Genomic DNA, 21,610 nt, shown 5'->3' with positions numbered 1-21,610 from the left:
CTGATGTGAATGTGCAACTAGGTGAAGCTCTGCATACATTGTCGGCACTATATAAATACCTGTAATGTAAATAAAATTATATATATATATATATATATATAAAAGTATTGAGAAGAGTATATTTTACTTTCCCAATACTTCTCCTTTAAAATAATCTACCTATTAAGTCATTGACCTTAACCAAGCATGTGGCTAGGGAACCAAGACTGCCTGAGCTGGATGTTTGTTACAGATAAGGCTCAGGATAGGTATGTAGGCAAGAGAACCAGCAACTTGTATCTATTATGACAGGTCAAATTCATGGAAGTAAACAGGGCGTTCTGTCCTTCTTCCACCCCCATTCACACTTGCTGGCAAATTCTCGACTGTCAAAATGATAGCCAGAAGTTATCCTGTAAATTCAACAGCTGTAGAAGCTTTTGCTGTCATGTGATCTACATATGATGTCTGTTAAAGCAACCTGACAAGTGAAAAAACAAACAAAAAAAATCCTGTTTTGTGAATAAAATGTGTTCCTATTTGACCCCTTATTAATCATTAGTTTGCCCTAATCAGCCCTAATTCACTCCCCTCCTCTCAACTATTAGTTTGCCGATTTACTTTTCATTTATATTTTTCTAATCAATAACATCTACATTTTTTGTTTTGTTGATTAATTTTTCTAGTGTTGCTTCAAAAAAAGCACATAACGAAAGTCATTAGCGGATAACTTTGCAATGCTTTGTAAGAGAATCATAATTTAAATTTAAGTATATAATAAAATAAAAGCATATTTATTTATTACAGGTCTTCCTATAGCGCCGACATTTTACGCAGCACTTTACATAGTTGCACATTCACATCAGTCCCTGCCTTCAAGGAGCTTACAATCTAAATCCCTATCTCACATGTATACATAGAGGGCCAACTTAGAGAGGAGCCAATTAACCTTCCAGCATGTCTTTGGATATAATAAAATGTATATTTGTATCCACATTAACACTTTATTAACTAACACTGATCAAATTTGAAAAAAAAAAAATGTGTTCTAGTTTTGTTTTTGTCTATTGATTGCATGAGACTGAGTGACACTGGAGCACAGTTATTTAGCATTTGTATGGCCTTACTGTGACCATATTAAAGCTTTAAAAAAGGGGAGACCCATAAAAAAAAAAAACCCTGCACATTTCTAAAGCACAATGATGCGCTTTACATATGTATTTAAAGCTTTACTTGCTTCAGGCAATCAAGCAAAGTCCCACTCACTTCAATTATGACAGGTGGAGAATCCGGTCACATGTCTATCTTGTATTTTTAAAGCTTAAAGGGTTATTAAACCCTCCAGTTTTTGTTTTGCATATATCTACTGGTAGCAAGCAGTATATATATGGAAAAAGTGTAAAAAAAACAAACAAACCGCTTTGAAAAGGGTTAATACTTACCTGTGTCTTCCCAGCACGCTCCGGTCCGAAAATGTGAAAATTCTCGGGCGGCTGCAAAGCATCTTGGGGCGAGCGCATGCGCAGTTCACATTCTCAGCCGGGACGCGAGGAGAGACACAAGGTAAGTCTATGGACACGTGCACCCGCATGCAGACACCGTGGGACAGGAAGTGCCAGCAAGCTCAGAGGAGTCAGCGCTGGATCGGAGACTCGCCGCAGCGCTGGAGGGACAGATGAAAAGGACAGGAAAGAAGATCGGATTAAGATACATAATTTAAGGTAGGTGCTTTCATTAACATTGGGGGGAGTGAAAAAGATTTTTGACTTTAATGTCACTTTAAATGAACAAACTGAAAAGAGAAGCGAGTTGGTTGCCATGGGCAACTACTCCAGTTTCTGTCTGCTCCAGTTTAATAAATTCCCCACACTGTGATATTTTAGTCCAAAATAATAATAAGGTTTTGTTTTTTAGATAATTTTTATTAAAATTTGCAATTAACAACTTTAAAGTGACATTAAAGGCTCCCCCCCAATCCTGCTTAAGTGATGCCTCTTGATCTGATCATCTTCTTCATTCCAGTACTGTAGTTTCCAGCAGTCCCTCCAGTGCGGACTCCTCGGGTCCCACGGTGTCTGTTCGGTGTGCACGCTCAGAGCTGTGTACATTTACTTCTATTGAGTCTCTTCTCTTTGCCCCGCGTGTGCCCGCCCAGATCTTTGTGCACGGCAGTTCGGGGAAGATGGATGCTGCAGACAGGAGTGAGCGGCGGTGACAGAGCTAAGTATTTACCTGTTTGGTAGCCTTTTAATTTTTTAAAAATGTTTTTGCATATAACTACCGCTTGCTAGCAGTAGAAATATGTGAAAAAAAATAAGACTTTAATCAACAGTTACAGAACAAAGCAAGCCAATAGGGCAACACAAAAGGGAGAAGAGAGAAATATGCAAACAGATAAGGTTATATGGTTTTACCTGCACAACTGGGCTGTCAACAGTGAATGCTTTATACACAGATGATGCATTCATTTTACTCCCTTTGCTCCAGATCACCACATTTCCAGCCACATACAGCTCTTCATCATACTCCACATCTTCACCAGGGTCACCAACACCTTTTCTTAGCTGCCAACTTTCCTACAAGAACATATTAACAAATGAGTAGGGACAGAGGCATAGATAAAACCCACCACACCCTGTTGTACTATGTCATTAATATAACACTTTCACATACAGAAATCCTAATCCAACACAATAAATAAAGTAATAAATGTTTTACTATATTCTAAGCATTCAATGTCATAATAATACAACCAGTGATAACATTTGAAGGATAGAAACATGCACTATAGAAAAAGGATCTTAGCTAGAGGTGCACTGAAATGAAAATTTCAAAACCGAAATGAAAAAAAATATCAGGCCGAAACGGAAAATGGTTTTTATTCTAACTTTTTCAAATTGTTTTAAATATTTTATTATTATTTTTTATAAACTTTTTAATGTTTTTATATTTTATTTATTCATTTTTATTAAATATATATATATTTTTTTACTTTACTTTTTGGGGCTTCAGGGAAATATTAGGGGCCTAAACAGACCGCTGATATTTCCCTTTAAAATAGAAAAAGAGATTGAGGACATATAGTCTGCAACCCCTGTTATAAATGAACAGGAAGTCTCTATACTGAGTGTTCCTGTTCATTCATAACTTGAGGACATAGTATGTTTACTATATCCACAATCATAAATGAACAGGAGGTGATTCATTCATAATTGAGGAAACAGTAAACATACCCTGTCCTCAATTATTTACACTTAGCGATCACTGAGTGCTTGTACCCACTCTCCTTCCTGGCACGCTGTCACAGGAGGCTGGACGTGGTGGAAGGAGAGCTCAGCCTCCTGTGACAGCAATGACAGCTGTCTCCACCCACACCACCACTCTCCATCCTGGATTGACTGTCACAGGAGGCTGGGCGGGAGGAGAGCTCAGCCTCCTGTGACAGCAATGGCTGTCTTCGCCCACATCGCCGCTTTCCTGATCTGTGACAGGAGGCTGAGCAATGCGGGGAGAGTGACAGTGCTCTCCTCCAACACCGCTCAGCATCCTGTCACAGCTTCTCTCCTCCCCGCTGGGACACAGAGCAGCACCCAGCGAGAGGAGAGAAAACACGGATGCACCACTATTTCGGCCAAAAAAATGAATTTTCGGCATATTGTCAAAAGTGCCATATTCGGCGGCCGATATATCGGTGCATCCCCAGGCTTAGCTGGCCTTTTAAGAATCTAGGTACCATGCTCCCAGTAGAAGTTATGCCCCTGCTAACCCCATTACAGTAATAACATGTACAGGCTATGTGTTGTGCACAATTGCTGACAAACAATGACAATACAAGTACAATAGGCTTAAGAACAGGGGTTCCTAAACATTTCAATCTCAGGACCCAAATACATGTTCTTTTTTTACCACACTGGGATCCAAGAAGAAATTATTACCAGAACGTCAGCAAAGTTATACAAAGAGAAAATACCAATGACCGTATAACACATTGCAGGCTCACTTTAACCCCTTCACCCCTTTAATAAAGCCAAGAACAATATCTTACATTTTCAATTAGCGCTGTGGCCCCTCCCCCATAATTGTCTCTTCTGTCAATTACATTAGTGAGTTTCACAGGATTTAAGTGGGGTGGTGGTGTTCTAGGAGGAAATATTGTATATGTTTTCTTCCTCTAGAAATCAATGCTATCTATGATATACTAACTGCATTGTTTATAGGCTAAGTTATCACCACAGTAGTATACAACACGGATAAAAGGCTCAAATCACAAAGCTTTAACACCAGTTTAAAGCTGCCTCTATGCTTGAAGTTTTTTCTCATTTAGCCAGCGTGGAACAGGAACTCTCCCCTGCTGACTATTGTATTCTAACAAGTGGTGCATGCAGCTGTCAGAATACACTGATTAATATTAAATCAGTGTATTCTATAATTAAAATGCGCTGATTAGCTGCAGTCATGGTTTGCCCGACAATTTTTAGCCTGGCTCCTTTGACAAAACTCAGCAGGACCTGGCCAACATTTTTGTAGTGTATGGCTAGCTTAAAACAGTACTCCGGGGCAAATCAAATCTTAACCCCTACAGTACTCATTTTGTCTAGGGAGCTACAATAACAAACTTATACTCCACGAAATAGCTCCTAAAGAGCTTCTTTTAGCCTGTCTTCCCCTCCTCTCCAGCGATGGTATGTCCCTCATTGTCCTCCCGTTCTGTACACTGTATAGAACGTGATGACTCACAGGACCTGGAGCAAAGAGGGAGCGAGGCTGAAGAGACAGGTCTAAAAGCAAGCTGGGATTGCAGTTTGGGTGGATATACCTTTGTTATTTTAACTCCCTAGACAAACCGAGTACTTAACTTTTTCAAGGCAAGGGTAGGCCCACTGCCAGGGTGAAGATTTTATTTGCCCTGAGTTCTGCTGTAAGGTAGTCTTTTCTCAGCCATGTGACTGTAATGTTCAAATATCATTGGACTCAAATGAAAATAAACATCACTTTTTAAAAATCAGGATAATACTGTTGTATTATCTTTCTGAATTGAGCCTAAAGTGTGTGATAAAACTCACTAATGATTTTCCAGATGACAACCAAGGCAACCTTTTCTATAGTCATGTGACGACCTATCACAAACATGTCCATGACCCAATTTTGATCCCGACCCATAGTGTAAAAAACCCTCCAGAGTAAACCTAGTTTCAGCCACAGTATAACAGGTACGTGCAGGACAGCCTGGATCATTAAACAAATGGATTTTTTAAAATTTTGAACTTACCTTTTGTTTCTCGTGGATGGTGACCTCCCGTAGGGATCCCACCAAGCCTGCAGCCCCATCAGATGACCAGAGCTCAGAGGCTGGCTGCAGCTGCCGGAGCTGGAGATTCAAAGCATTGGGGTGGTACTTGCTTTGTTCACGGCCAAAAGGAACAAACTCCTGCAAATCCCCTGCTGCAATCATTGTTTGCCTCTCTTCATAGATGTTCGACATGGGTTCCAAATATCCACATTATTTCTTAAAAAGAAAAAGTAGTTCATGTTTGCATGAGAACAATCCCTGCATGAAAACTGTAAACTGACACATATAAAAGAAATTTCAGGTAATTTAAACAGATCCTGAAACCCAGAAAAAGTAGTAGAGGGAAAAAAAAAGTAGCGCTTTTTTTCAAGAAAATTGAAGAGTAAAGGGGCCTGTAGACCCGACATGACCTTTGCTTGATCTGTTTCTGGCTGCATTTCCCACTTCCCTCTGCAGCCTATAGGTACATATAGGGCACCAAACTGTATGAGATACAAATAGCTCTATGACACTTGCTTGATTCTGCCAATGATGGCTGCATTAGAAAGAGACTATCAGGGTTATTTACAAAAGGGTGGAGTTTGGAGAAGAGCATAATCTAGGACATAGCTGAATTGGAGAATGTTTCCAAATAAGCTATTTTGGCCTAGATTATTCTCTTCCCGTCACTTCTCGAGAGAGAGAGAGAGAGAGAGAGAGACAGAGAGACAGAGAGAGAGGAGTGTGTGTGAGTGTATATGAAAAATCTTGGCCACCAATTTTATACTTCCAGTTGACCACTAGTGATGAGCTTTGGTATGGTGACAACCAAGTTTGCCCAAGCCTGCTCAAAACTGTAACAGCCACACCCCCCTCCTGACCCAGTCCATGGTGGGGGCATTCCATGCCCCTTTGTTATGTATACCTGTGGGGAATGCATCTTCTGCAACTGATAGGGCCAGGAGGGGTGTGGCAGTCAGTTTTGAACAGTTTTACCTGCTCAGGAATAGGAAGTAGTCCAGGGCTGGACATATTCCAAGAGCTGGAATATGCTTAAAGTGTATTTCCATTTTCGCAGCCAGCTTTAATATTTGTTACATGCTCCCATTCACATGGTATAAGCTAGAACGAACATTGAAAAATGTTTCTTGCAGTTTAAATTGCTTTTACTTGGGTTAGAGTTTCTTGCCTTTATAAGGGTTAACATTTCTACTTGCTTCTCCTTTGTAATGTAAGGAGTTTGTTCATTATAATTTGTAAAGTAGATCTGAACACTGCCTGTCCTAAGGAAGGGTTAAAAGATTACAACCCACCCTGCCTGGGTTGGCCTTTTACTTGGCACCAAGTAATGGCAAGCCAGTAACAAGAAAATGACAGGGTCACAAGCTGTCAAAGCAGCAGAGATGACAGTGTCAGCACTACGCTGTATATTCCTCAGCCTGCAATGCATAGGATTTGGGGCAATACACAGGGTGCCCAATATGAAGAATCCCTCCCTGACAGCTGACTGAGCAGGCTTTCTGTATGAATGGCACGGCTAGGCAGCACAGACCTGGTTATAAAGTAATCGTCCGCTCGTGCTCTCAGCAGTGCAACTTCCTCATAAAGCACTCTGAGGAGAGATGACACGAGTCTGGAATGCGCTGCACAGGCGGAAAAAAGAATGGAAAGCGGTTCAAATGGAGGCGGCCATCTTGGGACTTCCCGTCGGACAGTGCGCGGGAGAGCGACTGAATTGGTGACGTCACTGGAAGCGTAAGAGAGACATCTTGGTACGGGCGGAAGCGTTGACATTTCACGCTCAATGTATTTGCCAGTGAAAAAAATGGTGGCGGGGCAAACCAGCTTCAGCTTGACCCCGCCCATCAAGCGGAAGCGGGCTCGCTTCCACCAACAATCATGGCGGCTTTTTAGTTCGCCAGGTTTGTGACGTTTATATGCGCCAGACCAATGGCTTCCACATGTGCCCCACTTCCGGCAGTGTTACACTGCTGTTCCCCTGGTGTGTGGAGAAGATGACTTCCCTGAGAGCATTTACCTGCGATGATCTGTTCCGATTCAACAACATGTGAGCTGGAAATGACTTTTTCTGTTGTTATTTTCAGATGATAGGCCATACTGAGAGTTTATTGAGGTCAGGGAGGCACAGAGATATTCATATAGGTCTGCACAGCTCAGAATGGGACACTTGTGATAAAGCCAAGCTTCTGTTCTGGTGTATCTGAAAGCCAAACATTTTTAGTGTTGTGTAGAGTAAGAAAGAGTTAGAAATTAACTTAATCCTTCTTTCTTATATATTTTTTCAGTTCCCTCTCTTCTTCCTGGGTTATCCCACATATCCACACATCCAGTGAATCCAGAGGTGTGTTCAGTTCCTTAGCCAAGAGCTGAGTAGCTGTGCTGCAGCACTTCAGCGAAGCTGCTGCAGCGAACTGAACGCTTCGGCGACACAGTGCTAAGCAAAATGGTGGAGGATAATATTTTTGACTAATAAATACCGTTTTCCAGCTAATATTTGGTGTGCTCGTCCACCAAAACATTCAATTGTAGGTTCCCACACTGAATTAATTTCCTACTTTGGGTTTAGGCACCTTTTTCCAGCGCTGCCAGGTGTGCCCACAGTTAAAATGGCTGCTGGTGTTCTGTCCCCACCTTCTCCGTCACGCTCAGCACTCTGCATCCACATTCACTTCCGCTGCGAGTGCTGTGTTAGCAGTGCTGAGCGCTGACTTGCAGCACAGTGTTGAGCAGCTGTTTGCCAACTCAGCACTCGCAGCAAATGAGCACGCGTTAGTGTTGTTTTGCTGGCTTCCTGCTGCTGGCCCGGCTTCTGCCTCCATCTTCCAGTCTGACATCGTCAGGGAGCTGTCTGGCTCTTCTTGGTTCTTGCAGTCAGCCCCCTGTTTGTGCATGTGGTGCGTTGTCAGTGAGCCGGCTGCAAGAAACATATAATGGTATCTCCACATAATCTGATTACTAATGCCACTGCAGAATTTCACTATTCAGACAGATCTTCTGACCAGCCAATCTAAACACCACTTTCTCAGGCCACTTTGCCAGAGTCTACATGACCAGGTACAAGAGGGACACCAATGTACAATACAGGATGAGGGTGTTTTTGTGCCTTTTCCTTACATTTATAGATAATTGAATGTGAGTGTTGCAGTGAGGACCTCAACAGATTGTAAAGATGTTCACTGACAAGTCGTTAACGTTAGAGGTTTGTTGAGGAGCATTTATTCAAATCTTGCCTGATATTCATGTTGTGATGGGACATCTTTTCTGAGTGAACTTTAAAAATTCTTTGAGCTGTAGCTAAAATAAAAGGCAAGCCGAGGGCAAATAAATAGTTATTATCATTGCCTGTAAGCTCCAAACCTCTATCTTTCTCTTTGGAGGTGGCCATCTTGGCAGAATAAGGGCATTGCTTCTTCAGGTCAGTGCTGCCTCTCCGATGATGTGATGACTTGCTGGGTAATATTTGAGAAACAGCAGGAGAGGTACAGATATCCTAGATCCACAGAATGGATGAAACAGAAGCAGGGAGGTCCTTGTACTGCAGGTCCATAGGTACAGCTTCCTCTTCAGCAAGCCCTCCGGAGTACCATGAGCAGCACAGTGGTGACATCACTGTGTTATGAATACATTTAAAAAAGCAGTTTACTGTTAGGGCTTTACTGATACTTTAAAGTCTGATGTCATGGTCTATTAATATGATCTGCAGTACGAATACACAAATCAAATGGGAACATCAACCGAAAAGTGCATGTGAAAGGATTACTAGGGGCGCTGCTGGATGATCTGCAGTACATTAGATTTGCAAGGAGATGAAGTTACTATTATATTATACTTGTGCAAGTCATTAATGTCTGTTTTTCTTATTTTGTCTCTTTGCAGAAATTTGGATCCACTCACAGAAACTGTATCCTTTATTGACGTTTTGTCATCTAATACATTATTCAGTAGCTCAGAGACCTGAGTTTATCTTAAAGGAGAACTATGAGGTGAGTGATTTACACTCATCCTAATAGTTAGAGCCGACCTGTGACAATGGAGCTGTCACATGTTGGCTCTATAGATCGGGAAGTGAGCGAACACATACTGTCGCTCACTCACTTTCCGATCATCTCCCTTCAGAGAGCAGTGACTGTCAGTCACCTCTCCCCACAGGAATTCCCCTCTCCGATCCTCCAGTGCTGACTGGCGAAACGGACGGGGGAGGGGGCGGGCACAGCTGGCTCTGCCTCTAGATAGGCAGAGCCCGCTGTCAATCAGCTAGCTGGGTGGATCTCGAAAATATTGTCTGGATCCGTCCCGGCTGCGGCGCTCTCAGTATACTGAGCTTTGGGTTACAGGAGGAGGTTAGTATATGTCCTCCCGTGACCCTTAAGAGAACTATGGGATCAAAAGGTTACCTCATAGTTCTCTTTTAAGGACATTTTAACTGGTTCATTAAATACTGTTTTTTTCTTAACTGTGTCAGTATGGGATTCCTTTTTACTTGCAGTATCTGGCACACTGGCCAGAATATTTCATTGTTGCTGAAGCTCCAGGAGGTGAACTTATGGGTTACAGTGAGTACTTGATTTATGTCTTATGATATATTTTCAGCTTTTAAAATGACAATATCATTGCACTAATTGGCCGTGACACACTGCACGCATAGCCGTGCAGAGCGAAGCAAAGCTATCCGGCACGGAGCTTTGCGTGCAGTGTGTGAGCTGAGTGCAGTCAGATGATTGACTGCACCTTCAGCCAATCGGCTAGTCCGTAACAACCAGCCAGATGTCGCATGCCGATGCGGTGGTTTATACGCGTGAGCCCATTGGCTGAAGATGACATTTTTCATCTCGGCACGCTCAGCGAGCTCTCGCAAGCTGAGCTGCCGAGGAGAAAATTACATGACACACTGCTCGCAAAGGCAGCGCGCCACCGCTTCACGCTGCTTGGCGTGCAGTGTGTCACAGCCTTAAGAGTCCAAGTCAGGCATTACTTGACAAATGCAGGAAGACTGTGTCCCATTATTTTGGCTAACCTCTCCTGATTGCTTTGCTATCTAAATTTTCACAATATATTCTGCATGTTGAATATGTTTATTGTTTATAGGTGTTTTTCATCTATTTAAAAGTTGTAAAGCAGCAATATTATTGGACAGTAGCCACAAGCCTTTCAGTGTGTTTTTCAAGTTGTGGTACCTGGAACCATTGAAAACTAGGCTGCAAATGTTGAACATACTCCAGGAAAATTATAATTTACATACCACACTTGGTGGTAAATTATCATTAAAAAGATGGGTGTTATGTTTGGAGGGCGGCTGCAAAGTATAGAAATGCAGCATGCCATATCCTGCACTCAATGCTGAGCTACTGTGCACTGAAGAGAGGGATGGATGTGACTTGAGCAGTACTGGTTGCATTACCTGCCGCTCCTCACTATCCTCTGTTCACAAAATTTCTTGTAGTTTTTCAACGAATACAAGACATTCTATGATTGGAGGAAGAGGGATAATGTAACATCCTTGGCTCATCCTCTGCTTCTTCAATGACAGAATGCCTTGTAGTCTTTTAAAAAATACAAGACAGTTTGTGAAGGGTGGGTAATGCGATCGGAGCGATGTACTGCTCAAGTCACGTCTCTCTTCCATGCCCAGAAGCTGAGCATTATGTGCAGGGGTTGGCATGCGGAAAGGTAAGATTTTTATACTGTCTCACAGCCCTCTGCACAATACACCCAGCTTTTTAATGATAATTTACGCACCCAGTGCACTATATAAATTATTGTTTTTCCAGGAGTGTGGCTTTAACTTTGCTTCACGGAGCTGATAAATGGCCTGCCCCCTTCTACACCTACTGTAGATGTTAATTACTGCACCCACTCAGCATGCTTAAAGCAACTCTAAAATTCTGCCCTCTGCAAAAAAAATTCTCTTAATGCTAACCTCTACAGTGGTTGACAAATCCTATTTTTACTTTCTTCTATTCTTTCTTCCAAGATCTAAAGTGGCAGAAAAATCTTCCACGTTTCAACACACTTCTGAGTTTGTCAGTTGCCCTGGCCTTTGTTGTGCTCTGTGGATTCTCCCACCAGTCTCTACATCTCCACTATGACCAGCTATTCAACATACCCAGAATTGTGTCAGATGTTGGATTCTTTACCCACCATGACTCTTGAAGAGAGCAAAGTCAGGACTCGCTGGTGTTTAGCTCAGCACCGTCACATGAGTTGGGAGAGCCCTCAACCTTTTTAAGCTCTGAAGAAAGTGACTTGAACAGCTAAGCAAAAGTGAATGTATGCATCTGGAAAGTGAACCTTTTGGTTTTTTTCCTACATGCAAAGCACAGGTTCAGTTTAACATTGCGGGCAGGAGCATTTTTAATAAAGTGAGACCTTTGCAAAGACATATTGGTACATCCTTTATATTCACCAAAATATTTAACTTAAAGTGACCCTGTCAGCATAGCAAAATCATACCTGCTAAAAGAAGAGATGGTCTGTGTATTGAAACACCGCTGCTGTCCAGCTGGTGCAAGTAGTTGACCAGTCGGATGGGTAGAACACCTGTTCCCCTACCAGAGTGATTCCTCCCACTGCCTTGTAGGTCCTATAGGGAATCTTGTGCTTTCAAGCAATATTATTGTATGTATCTCCTGCCAGTTCCGCCCCCCTGCGACGCGGACCCTCGCAAGGGACGGAACCCAGAAGACAGATGCCGGCATCGGCCGGAGGACACAGCGAGGATCGTGGACAAGATAAGATGCTACAGTGTCATCCCAAGTGTGGCTCAGGGTTACCGCTTATGGTAATGAAAATTAACCCCGAGCCACACTTGGGATTACCGCCAGGGAGGTTAATGGTCTTCAAACTTAGAAAACCTACCAGTGAAAGTTTTCTATGCAACAGTACAATAACATTAGCTTTGCAGATGTGCAGGGGTAAACTACAGATTTTAACACTGAAACAGATGAAGAATTTGCTATATTCACTGTACACTTGTAAATGGAATGTGTATTTGCCTTGCAGTAATGGGCAAAGCTGAAGGGTCTGTGGCTCGAGAAGAGTGGCATGGACACGTCACTGCGCTCTCTGTTGCACCTGAATTTCGACGCCTCGGGTTAGCCGCCAAACTGATGGAACTGCTTGAAGAAATTTCTGAAAGGTGACATCTGCTCCATAATAGAATTGCACTGTGAGCAATGTACACCACAGGAACCTGCTAACCTTTGTTTTCCTTATTTTCAGGAAAGGAGGATTTTTCGTTGACCTCTTTGTAAGAGTTTCCAATCAGGTAGCAGTGAACATGTATAAACAGCTGGGCTATAGTGTATATAGGACTGTAATAGAGTACTACTCGGCCAGCAATGGGGAGCCAGATGAGGATGCATATGGTAAGTCGCAAGTAACTTATTCCTTCCTGACCTCACAAAGCATCTCTCAAAGCTGAATTTAATGGTAAGGGTGGGCCAGCATACTTGCACATTATGGCACACTTACCATGGGGAATTTTCTTCTCCAGCAATGTGAGGTTGGAGCTCCCTGCCTCCATTCCGTTGCCTCCTCTGCTTCCGTGTCCAGCATCTTCTTGCTTTGCCCGTTGTATGGGCACTGACCATGCAACTTCAGTGCATGCATGCAAGCAGGAGTTACTTTCAGCAAAGCACCCAGCTCCAATCCCAGTCAGAGAATGATATGGAACTGTACATTGTACTGCAGTCAGTGTACAAATAAAAGCATAAGAGATTTTTGGCAGAAAAGAAATATAAAATCCCTTCTACCAAATGTCTCTACATTCTGACAAATTTTTGCTGTAAAGGTTTAGCTTTCCACTTCAAGTAACACTGTAACTGCTGTGGAAATGTATCTTTGCCATAAAAAAACTGTCTCCTTCTGCCATTTACTGTCAAGGGGCAGGTAGAGGATGACTGCTGCTCTGTGTCCAAGCAATCTGTAGAAAAGAAATACTATAGTTAAAGCCTTCTATCCAAAACATTCTAGTATTGAAAGCACAAAATAACTTTTTATGAAGGAGTTGTCACAAACTATTTGCAATTGACTGTTTGATCTTCATACACATTTTCTATCGATACAGTTACCCTTTAGACCAGGGGAAGGCAACCTCTGCACTCCAGCTGTGGTGAAACTACAAGTCCCGTCCCATCTGTGGCTGTCAGTCTTGCGATACCTCATGGGACATGTAGTTCCACAACAGCTGGAGTGCCAAGGTTTCCTACCCTTGATTTAAACAATCTTCTTTTTACTGTGACTATCTTTTTTAAATATGTCAGTTTTTCTTTAGCTGATATGTAATATCTATTTACACATTAGCATTCCTCCTGTTGTTGCAACTCAAGTTTAATGTGTGTGTTTTTTTTGTTTTGTTTTTCAGATATGAGGAAGGCGCTATCAAGAGACACAGAAAAAAAGTCCATTATACCCCTACCCCACCCTGTTAGACCGGAAGATATTGAATAACCATAGCTATGGTTCTTGGGCAAAGTAGTGAAGATTATATCTTCATATTATGTACATAGCAAAGTACTTGGCTTAGTCCTGCAACCTTCTTTATACTCGATGAAATGTTGTTGTTTTTTTGTTGGCAAGCAACTTGCAATATTGGAAACATAGTAAGCTCTACAGAAGTGTAGTGCATAATTCCAGACTTTTTATCTGATTAATAGCTATGAATTTTATTATCATTTATTTATTTAATTAGGTGAATGATTCATTCCTTTAGACCAGAATGTGGCTTGAAGTAATGAATCGAGTAATATTGCTTCTTTTCATGAGAACCGTCCCATTTATTGCTATGACATGAATGCAATGAATCTCAAAAATACTCCTGGCTTAATGATGTATTATGGAATGGAAAAATAGCACTTCATTTTATACTTTTTCTTTTCTGTCTCTGAGCAGTTTTTGGGTTGAGACTGTCTCCTCTTTGCTGTCCTCCATATAAACTATAACATCCAGACTTGCCTGGTTTATTTGAAGCCCTAATCCAGGGCTGGAGGTAGCCAACTACATGAAATAGCTAGTTCTATTGACATGCACTCATACACAGCAGTGACATACCTGCTTTTGAGCTAGTGTTAAAACTAGAAGTCAAGATGTGAAGTAGAAATAATTTAAAGGTCAGTCCTCCCAGAACCAGTATTTTGGTTTTGATTAGATGCTGCTGGGCTGAATCAGTCGCCAGCTTATATCTTTTGGCATCAAGGTCTCTGTTCCATAGGTCCTCCAACCTACCAAGGCTTTTATGAATGACATCCTGCTCTTATTTTTCATATTTGGGAGAATGTAGCAGAAATAATGACTTGGTGCTTGGGCTCTCAGTCAGGGAATCTTGCCATTGAGGTCCCCTAGAGGCCGAGTGGATGAATCATCAGTGAAATTTAAATTTTGGGAGCTTGAAAATATTTAGCTGAAAAGACTACATGCACAAGTAGACCATGTTCCCCAGCGATGCCAGACATCATTTTATACAAATCCTCACTGCTGCATTAAAGGAGAATTATGAGGCGGTTCTGCCTCTGGATAGGCAGAGCCAGCTGTCAATCCCGCAGCTGGGTGGATCCAGACAATATTGTCGGGATCCGTCCCGGCTGCGGCGTCTCGGTATACAGCAAGCTGTAGCTCGCGGTATACTGAGCTTTGGGTCATGGGAGAAGGCTAGTTTGTGTTCTCCCGTGACCCTTAGGAGAACTATGGGGAAAAGCCCTGACCCCCTAGTTCTCCTTTAATCAAAGATCATTGTATGTTAGAGTTCATGGAGAGAAGAGCAATAATGGTTTAATCATTGAATGGTAACCATATTCTCACTTTCAGAAACTGCTTATCCAGTTCTCCTATAACATTTCACATCAAACCTAAGCAGTTCAATCTAAATATATGAAGACAATATGGATGAGCAGAGATCAGTGATAACTGCATTTCCTGGGAGTCAGTAGAGCTAGAGATCATGGCTACGGCATTTATATACAATGACAAAGACGTGTAAAAAAAAAACTAGTAGTTGTCCATCATATTAAAGGACCAATAGGCATGAAAAGTGTCAGTATTCAGGGGCCATGCTTGACTTTTCCTGTAAAAGTTGAGGTTTTTTTTAATAACGTCATCTGTATTCCTGGATCTACTGATTTTGCTTCTGCTTTTAAAGAAGAACTCCCGAGAATTTCTTTTTTTTTTTTAATAACCCTGGCGGTGGGGCTTGTTTTGGTCTAGGGAGAAAAATAAAAAAATTATACTTACCTGATCTTCTGAGCTGGCTTGTTCTTAGACTGGTCCCTGGAGCATCGTTCCCCCCTCCACTGCAGCGGTCTAAGGTCCCTGAGTCATCACGTACAATATATTGGATGTAGGACTTGAGGACGCCGAGAAACATTCCATTACTGCAGTGTAGTAGGAGACCGGCTGGAGCGAGCCCTGTCACAGCCGACACTAAGGATTTGGTGAGTATAAATTTACTTTCCTCCTTAGACCAAAAGGAACACTTAACCCTTCCAGTGAGGGGGTAGCCCCACTGAAAGGATTAATAAAAATATTCCCCGGAGTTCTGCTTTTAATGTTCAGTTAGGAATTGTGGGGTTTGTGACTGATTTTCTTTTAAACTAGGCTCATGACGAACGGATAAAGGAAAACATGTTAACATGGCCTGTGTTTTGTTTTCCCACTCTGAGAGATTGTTTGGACTTTGTAAATGGTTTCTCAAACTTCAAGCCATGTTTTTCAGCCTGAGGGTTCCAAGATCCATAAAGTATGCATGGGTTCGTTTTTCTTTTTTTGCTACTAACCAGGAATGATATTCATGTACTTTATTTGTAGGATGATTTTTTTTATTTGTGTGTGTTTTATATTATCCTGAAATGTCCCATGATTCCAGGTTAGATGAAATGTGAACAAGCTTTTGTTGAAAAAATAGTAATCCTCTCTAGGTCAATTACATACATTTAAAGGGATTTCAGCAAACATCAGTGCAGCATCTTACCTGCTTCTAATCTCTACATACTGGGACAGGTTATTGCATTTACTTTCTCACACCAATATTATAATCAAATGTATGATTGGTCCCTGTTTTGTAGTAAGAAAGCCATATCATCTTCAGCCACTCTATATACAGCTATTCCTCACTTAACGACCGAGTTCCGTTCCTACGATTAGGTCAGTAAACGAATTGGTCATTAACTGAGGAACTCTATGCAGTACTGTAGTGTTGGAGATGTACAGCACTGTACATTGCACTGTAAATGAACTACTTACCGAGAATTGTAGCTGAGAACTGAGTACTGTACCACTGCCACGTTCCCGCATGTACTGTCGGGAGAGCTGGCCGTAAGTGCGAGCAGTCACTAAACGGTAGCACAAGCAGCAAGCAGATATTGGAGAAAAGCAGGTAGCCACATAGGCAGTGAATTTAATAAAACTCGAGCAGACAGAATCTGGGGTAGCTGTGCATGGCAACCAGTCAGCGTCTAGCTTTTTATTTACAAAGCTTAACTGAGCAAACTGACAATAGAAGCTGATTGGTTACTATGCACAGCTGCTCCAGGTTCTGTCTGCTCCAGTATTAGGGCATGTTCACACCAGCAGCTGTGAGTGCCCGGACAGTGCCAACGCGCTCGATCAAGTTGCATTGCACTTTCTCTTATTTTTGTTAGAACTTTATGGAACTGGTCCCCGACTTCTTCTTGTGGTCTGATGAGGCAGATATATCTAAGTTCATGTCGAGCTCGGATATGGTAAATTGCATATACAGACATTATGTTATCCCGTTCTGATAGTTTGTTTTTTTATTTCCCTTATCTACTTTACTGTTATCCATTTTTACTTGTTTTTGCATTGAAAAAACTTAAAATAAAGAATTTATAAAAAAAAAGAGAGAACTTCATGGAAATGTCACAAGTGACATTCCATTACGTTCTATGGGCTCGCCACAGTGCAATGCGCTTAATGTATTGCATGCCATACTTTTTTTTGTTACCGCACACCAATGGAATGTGGTGGTATGAACTGTCACCATCCATGACCAGGCAAATTGCCTTGTCTTGCATTTAGGCTTCGCTGAAAAGATGGCCAGCATAGCCTGAATGCATGTGGTGTGAACAAGCCCTTCCCCCAAGTACTCTTCCTATGGTGCCAGACAGTGACATGAATTTTTAACTAACCTAAAATTAAAAAATGCCCCGTGCAGTAATAGGAAATGGAATAAAATTTCTAGCAAAAAAGGAGTTTTTATTTAAAGGGCTTCTCCAAGCTAAAAAGCTAAAGTAAAATATTTATCTGCATGGTGCTGCAGAAGGCTGTACCAGAACCTCCTTCCTAAGTATATATGGACTCCCAGGCTGCCTTTTGCAAACATTTAAGGGGGTATATTTTTATAAATTATTTTCACCCATTATTTCTACAGCTTTCACCCATTTTTCCAATTTGAGTCACCCAGAAAATTTGTCAATTCTGGATGATAGTTGTATGAAAAGATTTATATAATGCACCTCTTAAATTCTAACTAAAAGCAAAATGTTTTTTAAAGTTTGGATCGTGTGTGAGGGGTTAGAACCACAGTCAGTTTTTTTAGTTTTTTTTAATGTCTGTGTCTTAATTGGGAGGATTCACTCTCGCTAACTGCCTTGATCACCATTGTCAAGGGAATGAAATTAGGGATAACATTGGGGACACTTGTTCTCTTGACAACTGTCTAAGAGTGGATTTCCGTTACATTGTAAAGTTATTCTCTCACTTCCTGTTGCTTTTAAAAGACAGGAAATAAGGGTAAATCTCCCTATAAAGACAGAGATGGCAAAATATAAATAACTTAAAGGATAATTAAAGCCTCGGGTGTTTTTGCATAGATCTACTGCTAGCAAGCAGTAGATCTATGCAAAAAGTGTTAAAAAAAAAACACGATTTGAAAAGGGTTAAAACTTACCTATGTCTTCCCTGCGCGCTCCTGTCCGAAAATGTGAAAAATCTCGGGCGGCCGCAAAGCATCTTGGGGCGGGCGCATGCGCAGATCACATTTTCGGCCGGGACGCGAGGAGAGACACAAGGTAAGTCTATGGACGCGTGCACCCGCATGCAGACACCGTGGGACAGGAAGTGCCAGCAAGCTCAGGAGTAGGCGCTGGATCGGAGACCCGCCGCAGCACTGGAGAGAAGGCTGAAAACGACAGGAAAGAAGATCGGATTAAGAAACATCATTTAAGGTAAGTGCTTTTATTATAATTGGGGGGAGGGAAAAACATTTTTGACTTTAATGTCACTTTAACAGTGGTTTAAACCTTGCCCTACTCTATCCAAAATGATGGCTTTAGATATACTTTAATGGTAACCTGTACTCAGAACTATGGGGGGGAGGGCTACCATTGCTGACCATCTAGTGTTACCCTATAAATCAGGGGTGGGGAACCTCCGGCCCTTTTGGCTGTGGTGAAACTGCAAATCACATGATGCATCTGTCTCTGGGTGTCATGGCTATGGCTGTTAGAATCTTGCAATGCCTCATGGAATTTTTATTTTCACCACAGCTGGTGGGCCGGAGGTTCCCCACCCCTGCTATAAATACTATTCGGAGAAATCTCCTGGGGAAAAAAATCCCCTTTCAGCATTCCGTAAACACTGTATATAGCTGCTGCGGTGATATATGTATAGGTAGATATGAAGACATAAGAGAATCTGTACCTTTGCCCAAGAACCCTGTGTAAATCTATTTTTTAGCATTGCTCTGTAGTGTGCTGCCACTTGCTCTATTGTACAGGAGATGACGCTGTAAAAAGGTGATTGGAATCAAAAAATGGGTGAAATAAAATGTGCTGCTGTTCTAAAGAGTGTGTCGGTTTCATTTATAAAATGTGTATTTTATTTAAAAACTCTTCTTTAGCTCAAATATTTTAGTTTATGTTTATAGAGCATAAAATTTGTGTAGGCTTAGTGTACATTGCTGCGCAATGCTGCGTATCTGACGTTCAAAGACATTCACCTCTACAGAAAGCTCAGCAATGGTCAGAGTCACCAGTCCCTGGACTGGAAATCATTGTTCTTCTTTAACGGGTTTCCTTTGCTCAAATAAACCTTTGATGGAGTTCTTATTAGTAATTTGAGCTTGAGCTGGATAGAGACCGCACAGATGGATACGGGTCCTTCAGGCACCAGCTCTGCTCAGGTAGGTGGATACTTCCACGTATTCGCTCCCTGTACTTCTGACTGTAGCTATTTCCTCCACCTGGGGCTCCTTGGTGTTGGGCTTAGGGTAGACAAAGTACTTGCGGATACAATCTGTAAGGAATGGGTGGAACCAGAGAGCAAGCCTCTTTTTTCCAACAGCCTAAAGAGACGTTTTCCTGTTGATGAAGACGCATCACTGCCGGTTCCAAAAATTGATGCATCGTTGTCAAAGGTCTCGAGGAAGTCAGACCTAGCCTTCGAGGATATGGGGGTACTTAGAGACCCAATGGACCGGAAGGCTGAGGTACTGCTAAAAAGGGTGAGGGACTCTGCTAGCACAAGTCTCAGGCCTGCCTTGGCAACAACTTGTGTTTCCAGAAACCTGGAATATTGGCTTAACCAGTTGAAAAATCACTTGCTAGCAGGTACGCCAAGGGAGCAGATCATTGATTCCCTTCCTATGCTTTTCAAGGCCATTGCTTTCATGGCAGATGCTTCAGCTGATTCAGTTAGAATGGCCGCTAGGACGGGAGCCTTGGTCAATTCTTCTCGCAGGGCGATTTGGTTAAAGGCATCTCCCGTTTAGTGGCGATCTTCTTTTTGCACCTGAATTGGAGGCCGTATTAGAACGTATGGCTGATAAGAAGTCTTTTCCAGAGAAAAAGAAGAAGCCCTTTCATAGATTCTTTAGGGGCCCAGGAACAAGTGTCAGAATACGAAGGGGGAACAGCCCAAAAAACACTGGACGGGGCAGAAAGGCAAGGGAAAGGGGAGTATTTTTACTAACCCTCCCTCCCAAGCTCCAAAACAGCAGTGACTTCTGTGTGAGGGTGGGGGGAAGGCTAGCGGGGTTCCTCACTCGCTGGAGGGAGATTACTTCCAATCTTTATATACTCAATCTCATCCAAGAGGGGTACATGTTTGAATTCTGCAACCCCCCCACCCCATCGTTTTTTGATCACAAACCGCATCTCGAGCAGACGCTCTTTGCCTTCTGTTGGGAGAGTTGGTGGATCAAAAAGTACTTATTCAGGTTCCGGGTCAGGGCCTGTACTCATGTTTTTGTTGTGCAAAAGCCGTCGGAAGCACAGGTTGATCCTAAATCTCAAACTCTTGAATTTAGCGATAACGTACAGGAGGTTCCGTATGGACTCTATCTTTTCAGTCCGGAACCTGTTGCAAGAGGGTTCCTTTTTAACGACTCTAGATTTGAGGGATGCCTATCCCCACATCCCCATTCACAGGACGTCACTCATTTTTTTACGCCTGGCAGTAAGAGTAGGTCAGACGGTGGTACATTACCAGTTCAGGGCACTTCCTTTCGGGCTGTCCACGGCCCCTCGCATTTTTACGAAAGTGTTGGTCGAGGCAATAGCTCCTTTACGGATGCAGGGGATTTGCATCATTCCGTATTTGGACGACATTCTACTGTCCGCCAGCTCAGCGGCTCAATGCACCAGAGACCTGGAAGTTACGCAAGTTTGGTTGCAGGAACTTGGATGGGTAGTGAATTTCCAAAAGTCCAATCTTGTCCCCTCTCAAGTTACAGTGTTTCTAAGGTACATCCTGGATACGGTGAAGCAGAGGACTTTGCTTCCCGGAAGAAAAAATTCTTAAAGTGGGAACTGCGGTAAGCCATTTACAGACAAATTGTCCCAGATCCTTAAGGGAGATCATGTCTGTGTTGGGTCTGATGACATCCTGTCTACCGGCCGTTCAGTGGGCAAGATTCCACCAGAGGGGTCTGCAGGGGTTCCTGTTGAGAAAGTGGGACCATTCACAGGATACGGTTGTTCCTCCTTCTGTGAGGAGGGGCTTATGGTGGTGAAGAAGCCGAAGTTCCCTGTCAGGGGGTCTTCAATGGTCTTTTCCCACTGCCATAAGGTTGACCGGATGCAAGTGCCTGGGGAGGGGGAGCACACCTGCAGGATCGGATGACTCGGGGACAGTGGTCCCAGCGGGAGGCCAGAATGTCCTCCAATTGGAGGGAGCTGAGAGCGTTTTTGAACGTGGTTCTGGCGTTTCAGGATCAGATGAGGCATCAACATCTGCTAGTACTCTCGGACAATATAGCCACTGTGTGTTACCTAAACAAACAAGGGGGAACCAGGAGCTCTTACCTTCAGGCCATAGCGAGAGAAATCTTAATTTGCGCAGAAGTGAATCTGCATTCCATTTCAGCGGTGCACCTAAAGTAACACAGAATAC

The 21,610-nt window shown here is 42.5% G+C and overlaps 2 protein-coding genes across 2 annotated transcripts in view; one reads left to right on the top strand and one right to left on the bottom strand.

Annotated features, from left to right (window-relative positions):
- ANAPC1 (anaphase promoting complex subunit 1) overlaps positions 1-6,971 on the bottom strand; it is an 84,899-nt gene extending 77,928 nt beyond the window's left edge. The window contains exons 1-3 of the mRNA XM_018573184.1: positions 6,801-6,971; positions 5,249-5,485; positions 2,394-2,555 (exon numbers count right to left, since the gene is read on the bottom strand). Coding sequence (XP_018428686.1) covers positions 2,394-2,555; positions 5,249-5,461 — 375 coding nt within the window. The 5' untranslated portion in view covers positions 5,462-5,485; positions 6,801-6,971. The remainder of the gene's footprint in view (positions 1-2,393; positions 2,556-5,248; positions 5,486-6,800) is intronic.
- A 222-nt stretch (positions 6,972-7,193) lies between these two features.
- On the top strand, positions 7,194-13,843 carry NAA20 (N(alpha)-acetyltransferase 20, NatB catalytic subunit). Its single transcript, XM_018573195.1, has 6 exons — positions 7,194-7,316; positions 9,146-9,170; positions 9,732-9,822; positions 12,269-12,404; positions 12,488-12,633; positions 13,632-13,843. The coding sequence occupies exons 1-6, from the start codon at positions 7,210-7,212 to the stop codon at positions 13,715-13,717; spliced, it is 591 nt and encodes a 196-aa protein (XP_018428697.1). The 5' UTR covers positions 7,194-7,209; the 3' UTR covers positions 13,718-13,843.
- The last annotated feature ends 7,767 nt before the right edge of the window (positions 13,844-21,610 follow it).

This window comes from Nanorana parkeri, unplaced genomic scaffold (assembly GCF_000935625.1).
Source record: "Nanorana parkeri isolate BGI_ZX_2015 unplaced genomic scaffold, ASM93562v1 scaffold46, whole genome shotgun sequence".
In the NCBI taxonomy this organism is placed as follows: domain Eukaryota; kingdom Metazoa; phylum Chordata; class Amphibia; order Anura; family Dicroglossidae; genus Nanorana; species Nanorana parkeri.
The sequence above is the reverse complement of the archived record's forward strand: the minus strand, read 5'-3'. Positions and strand labels throughout refer to the sequence as shown.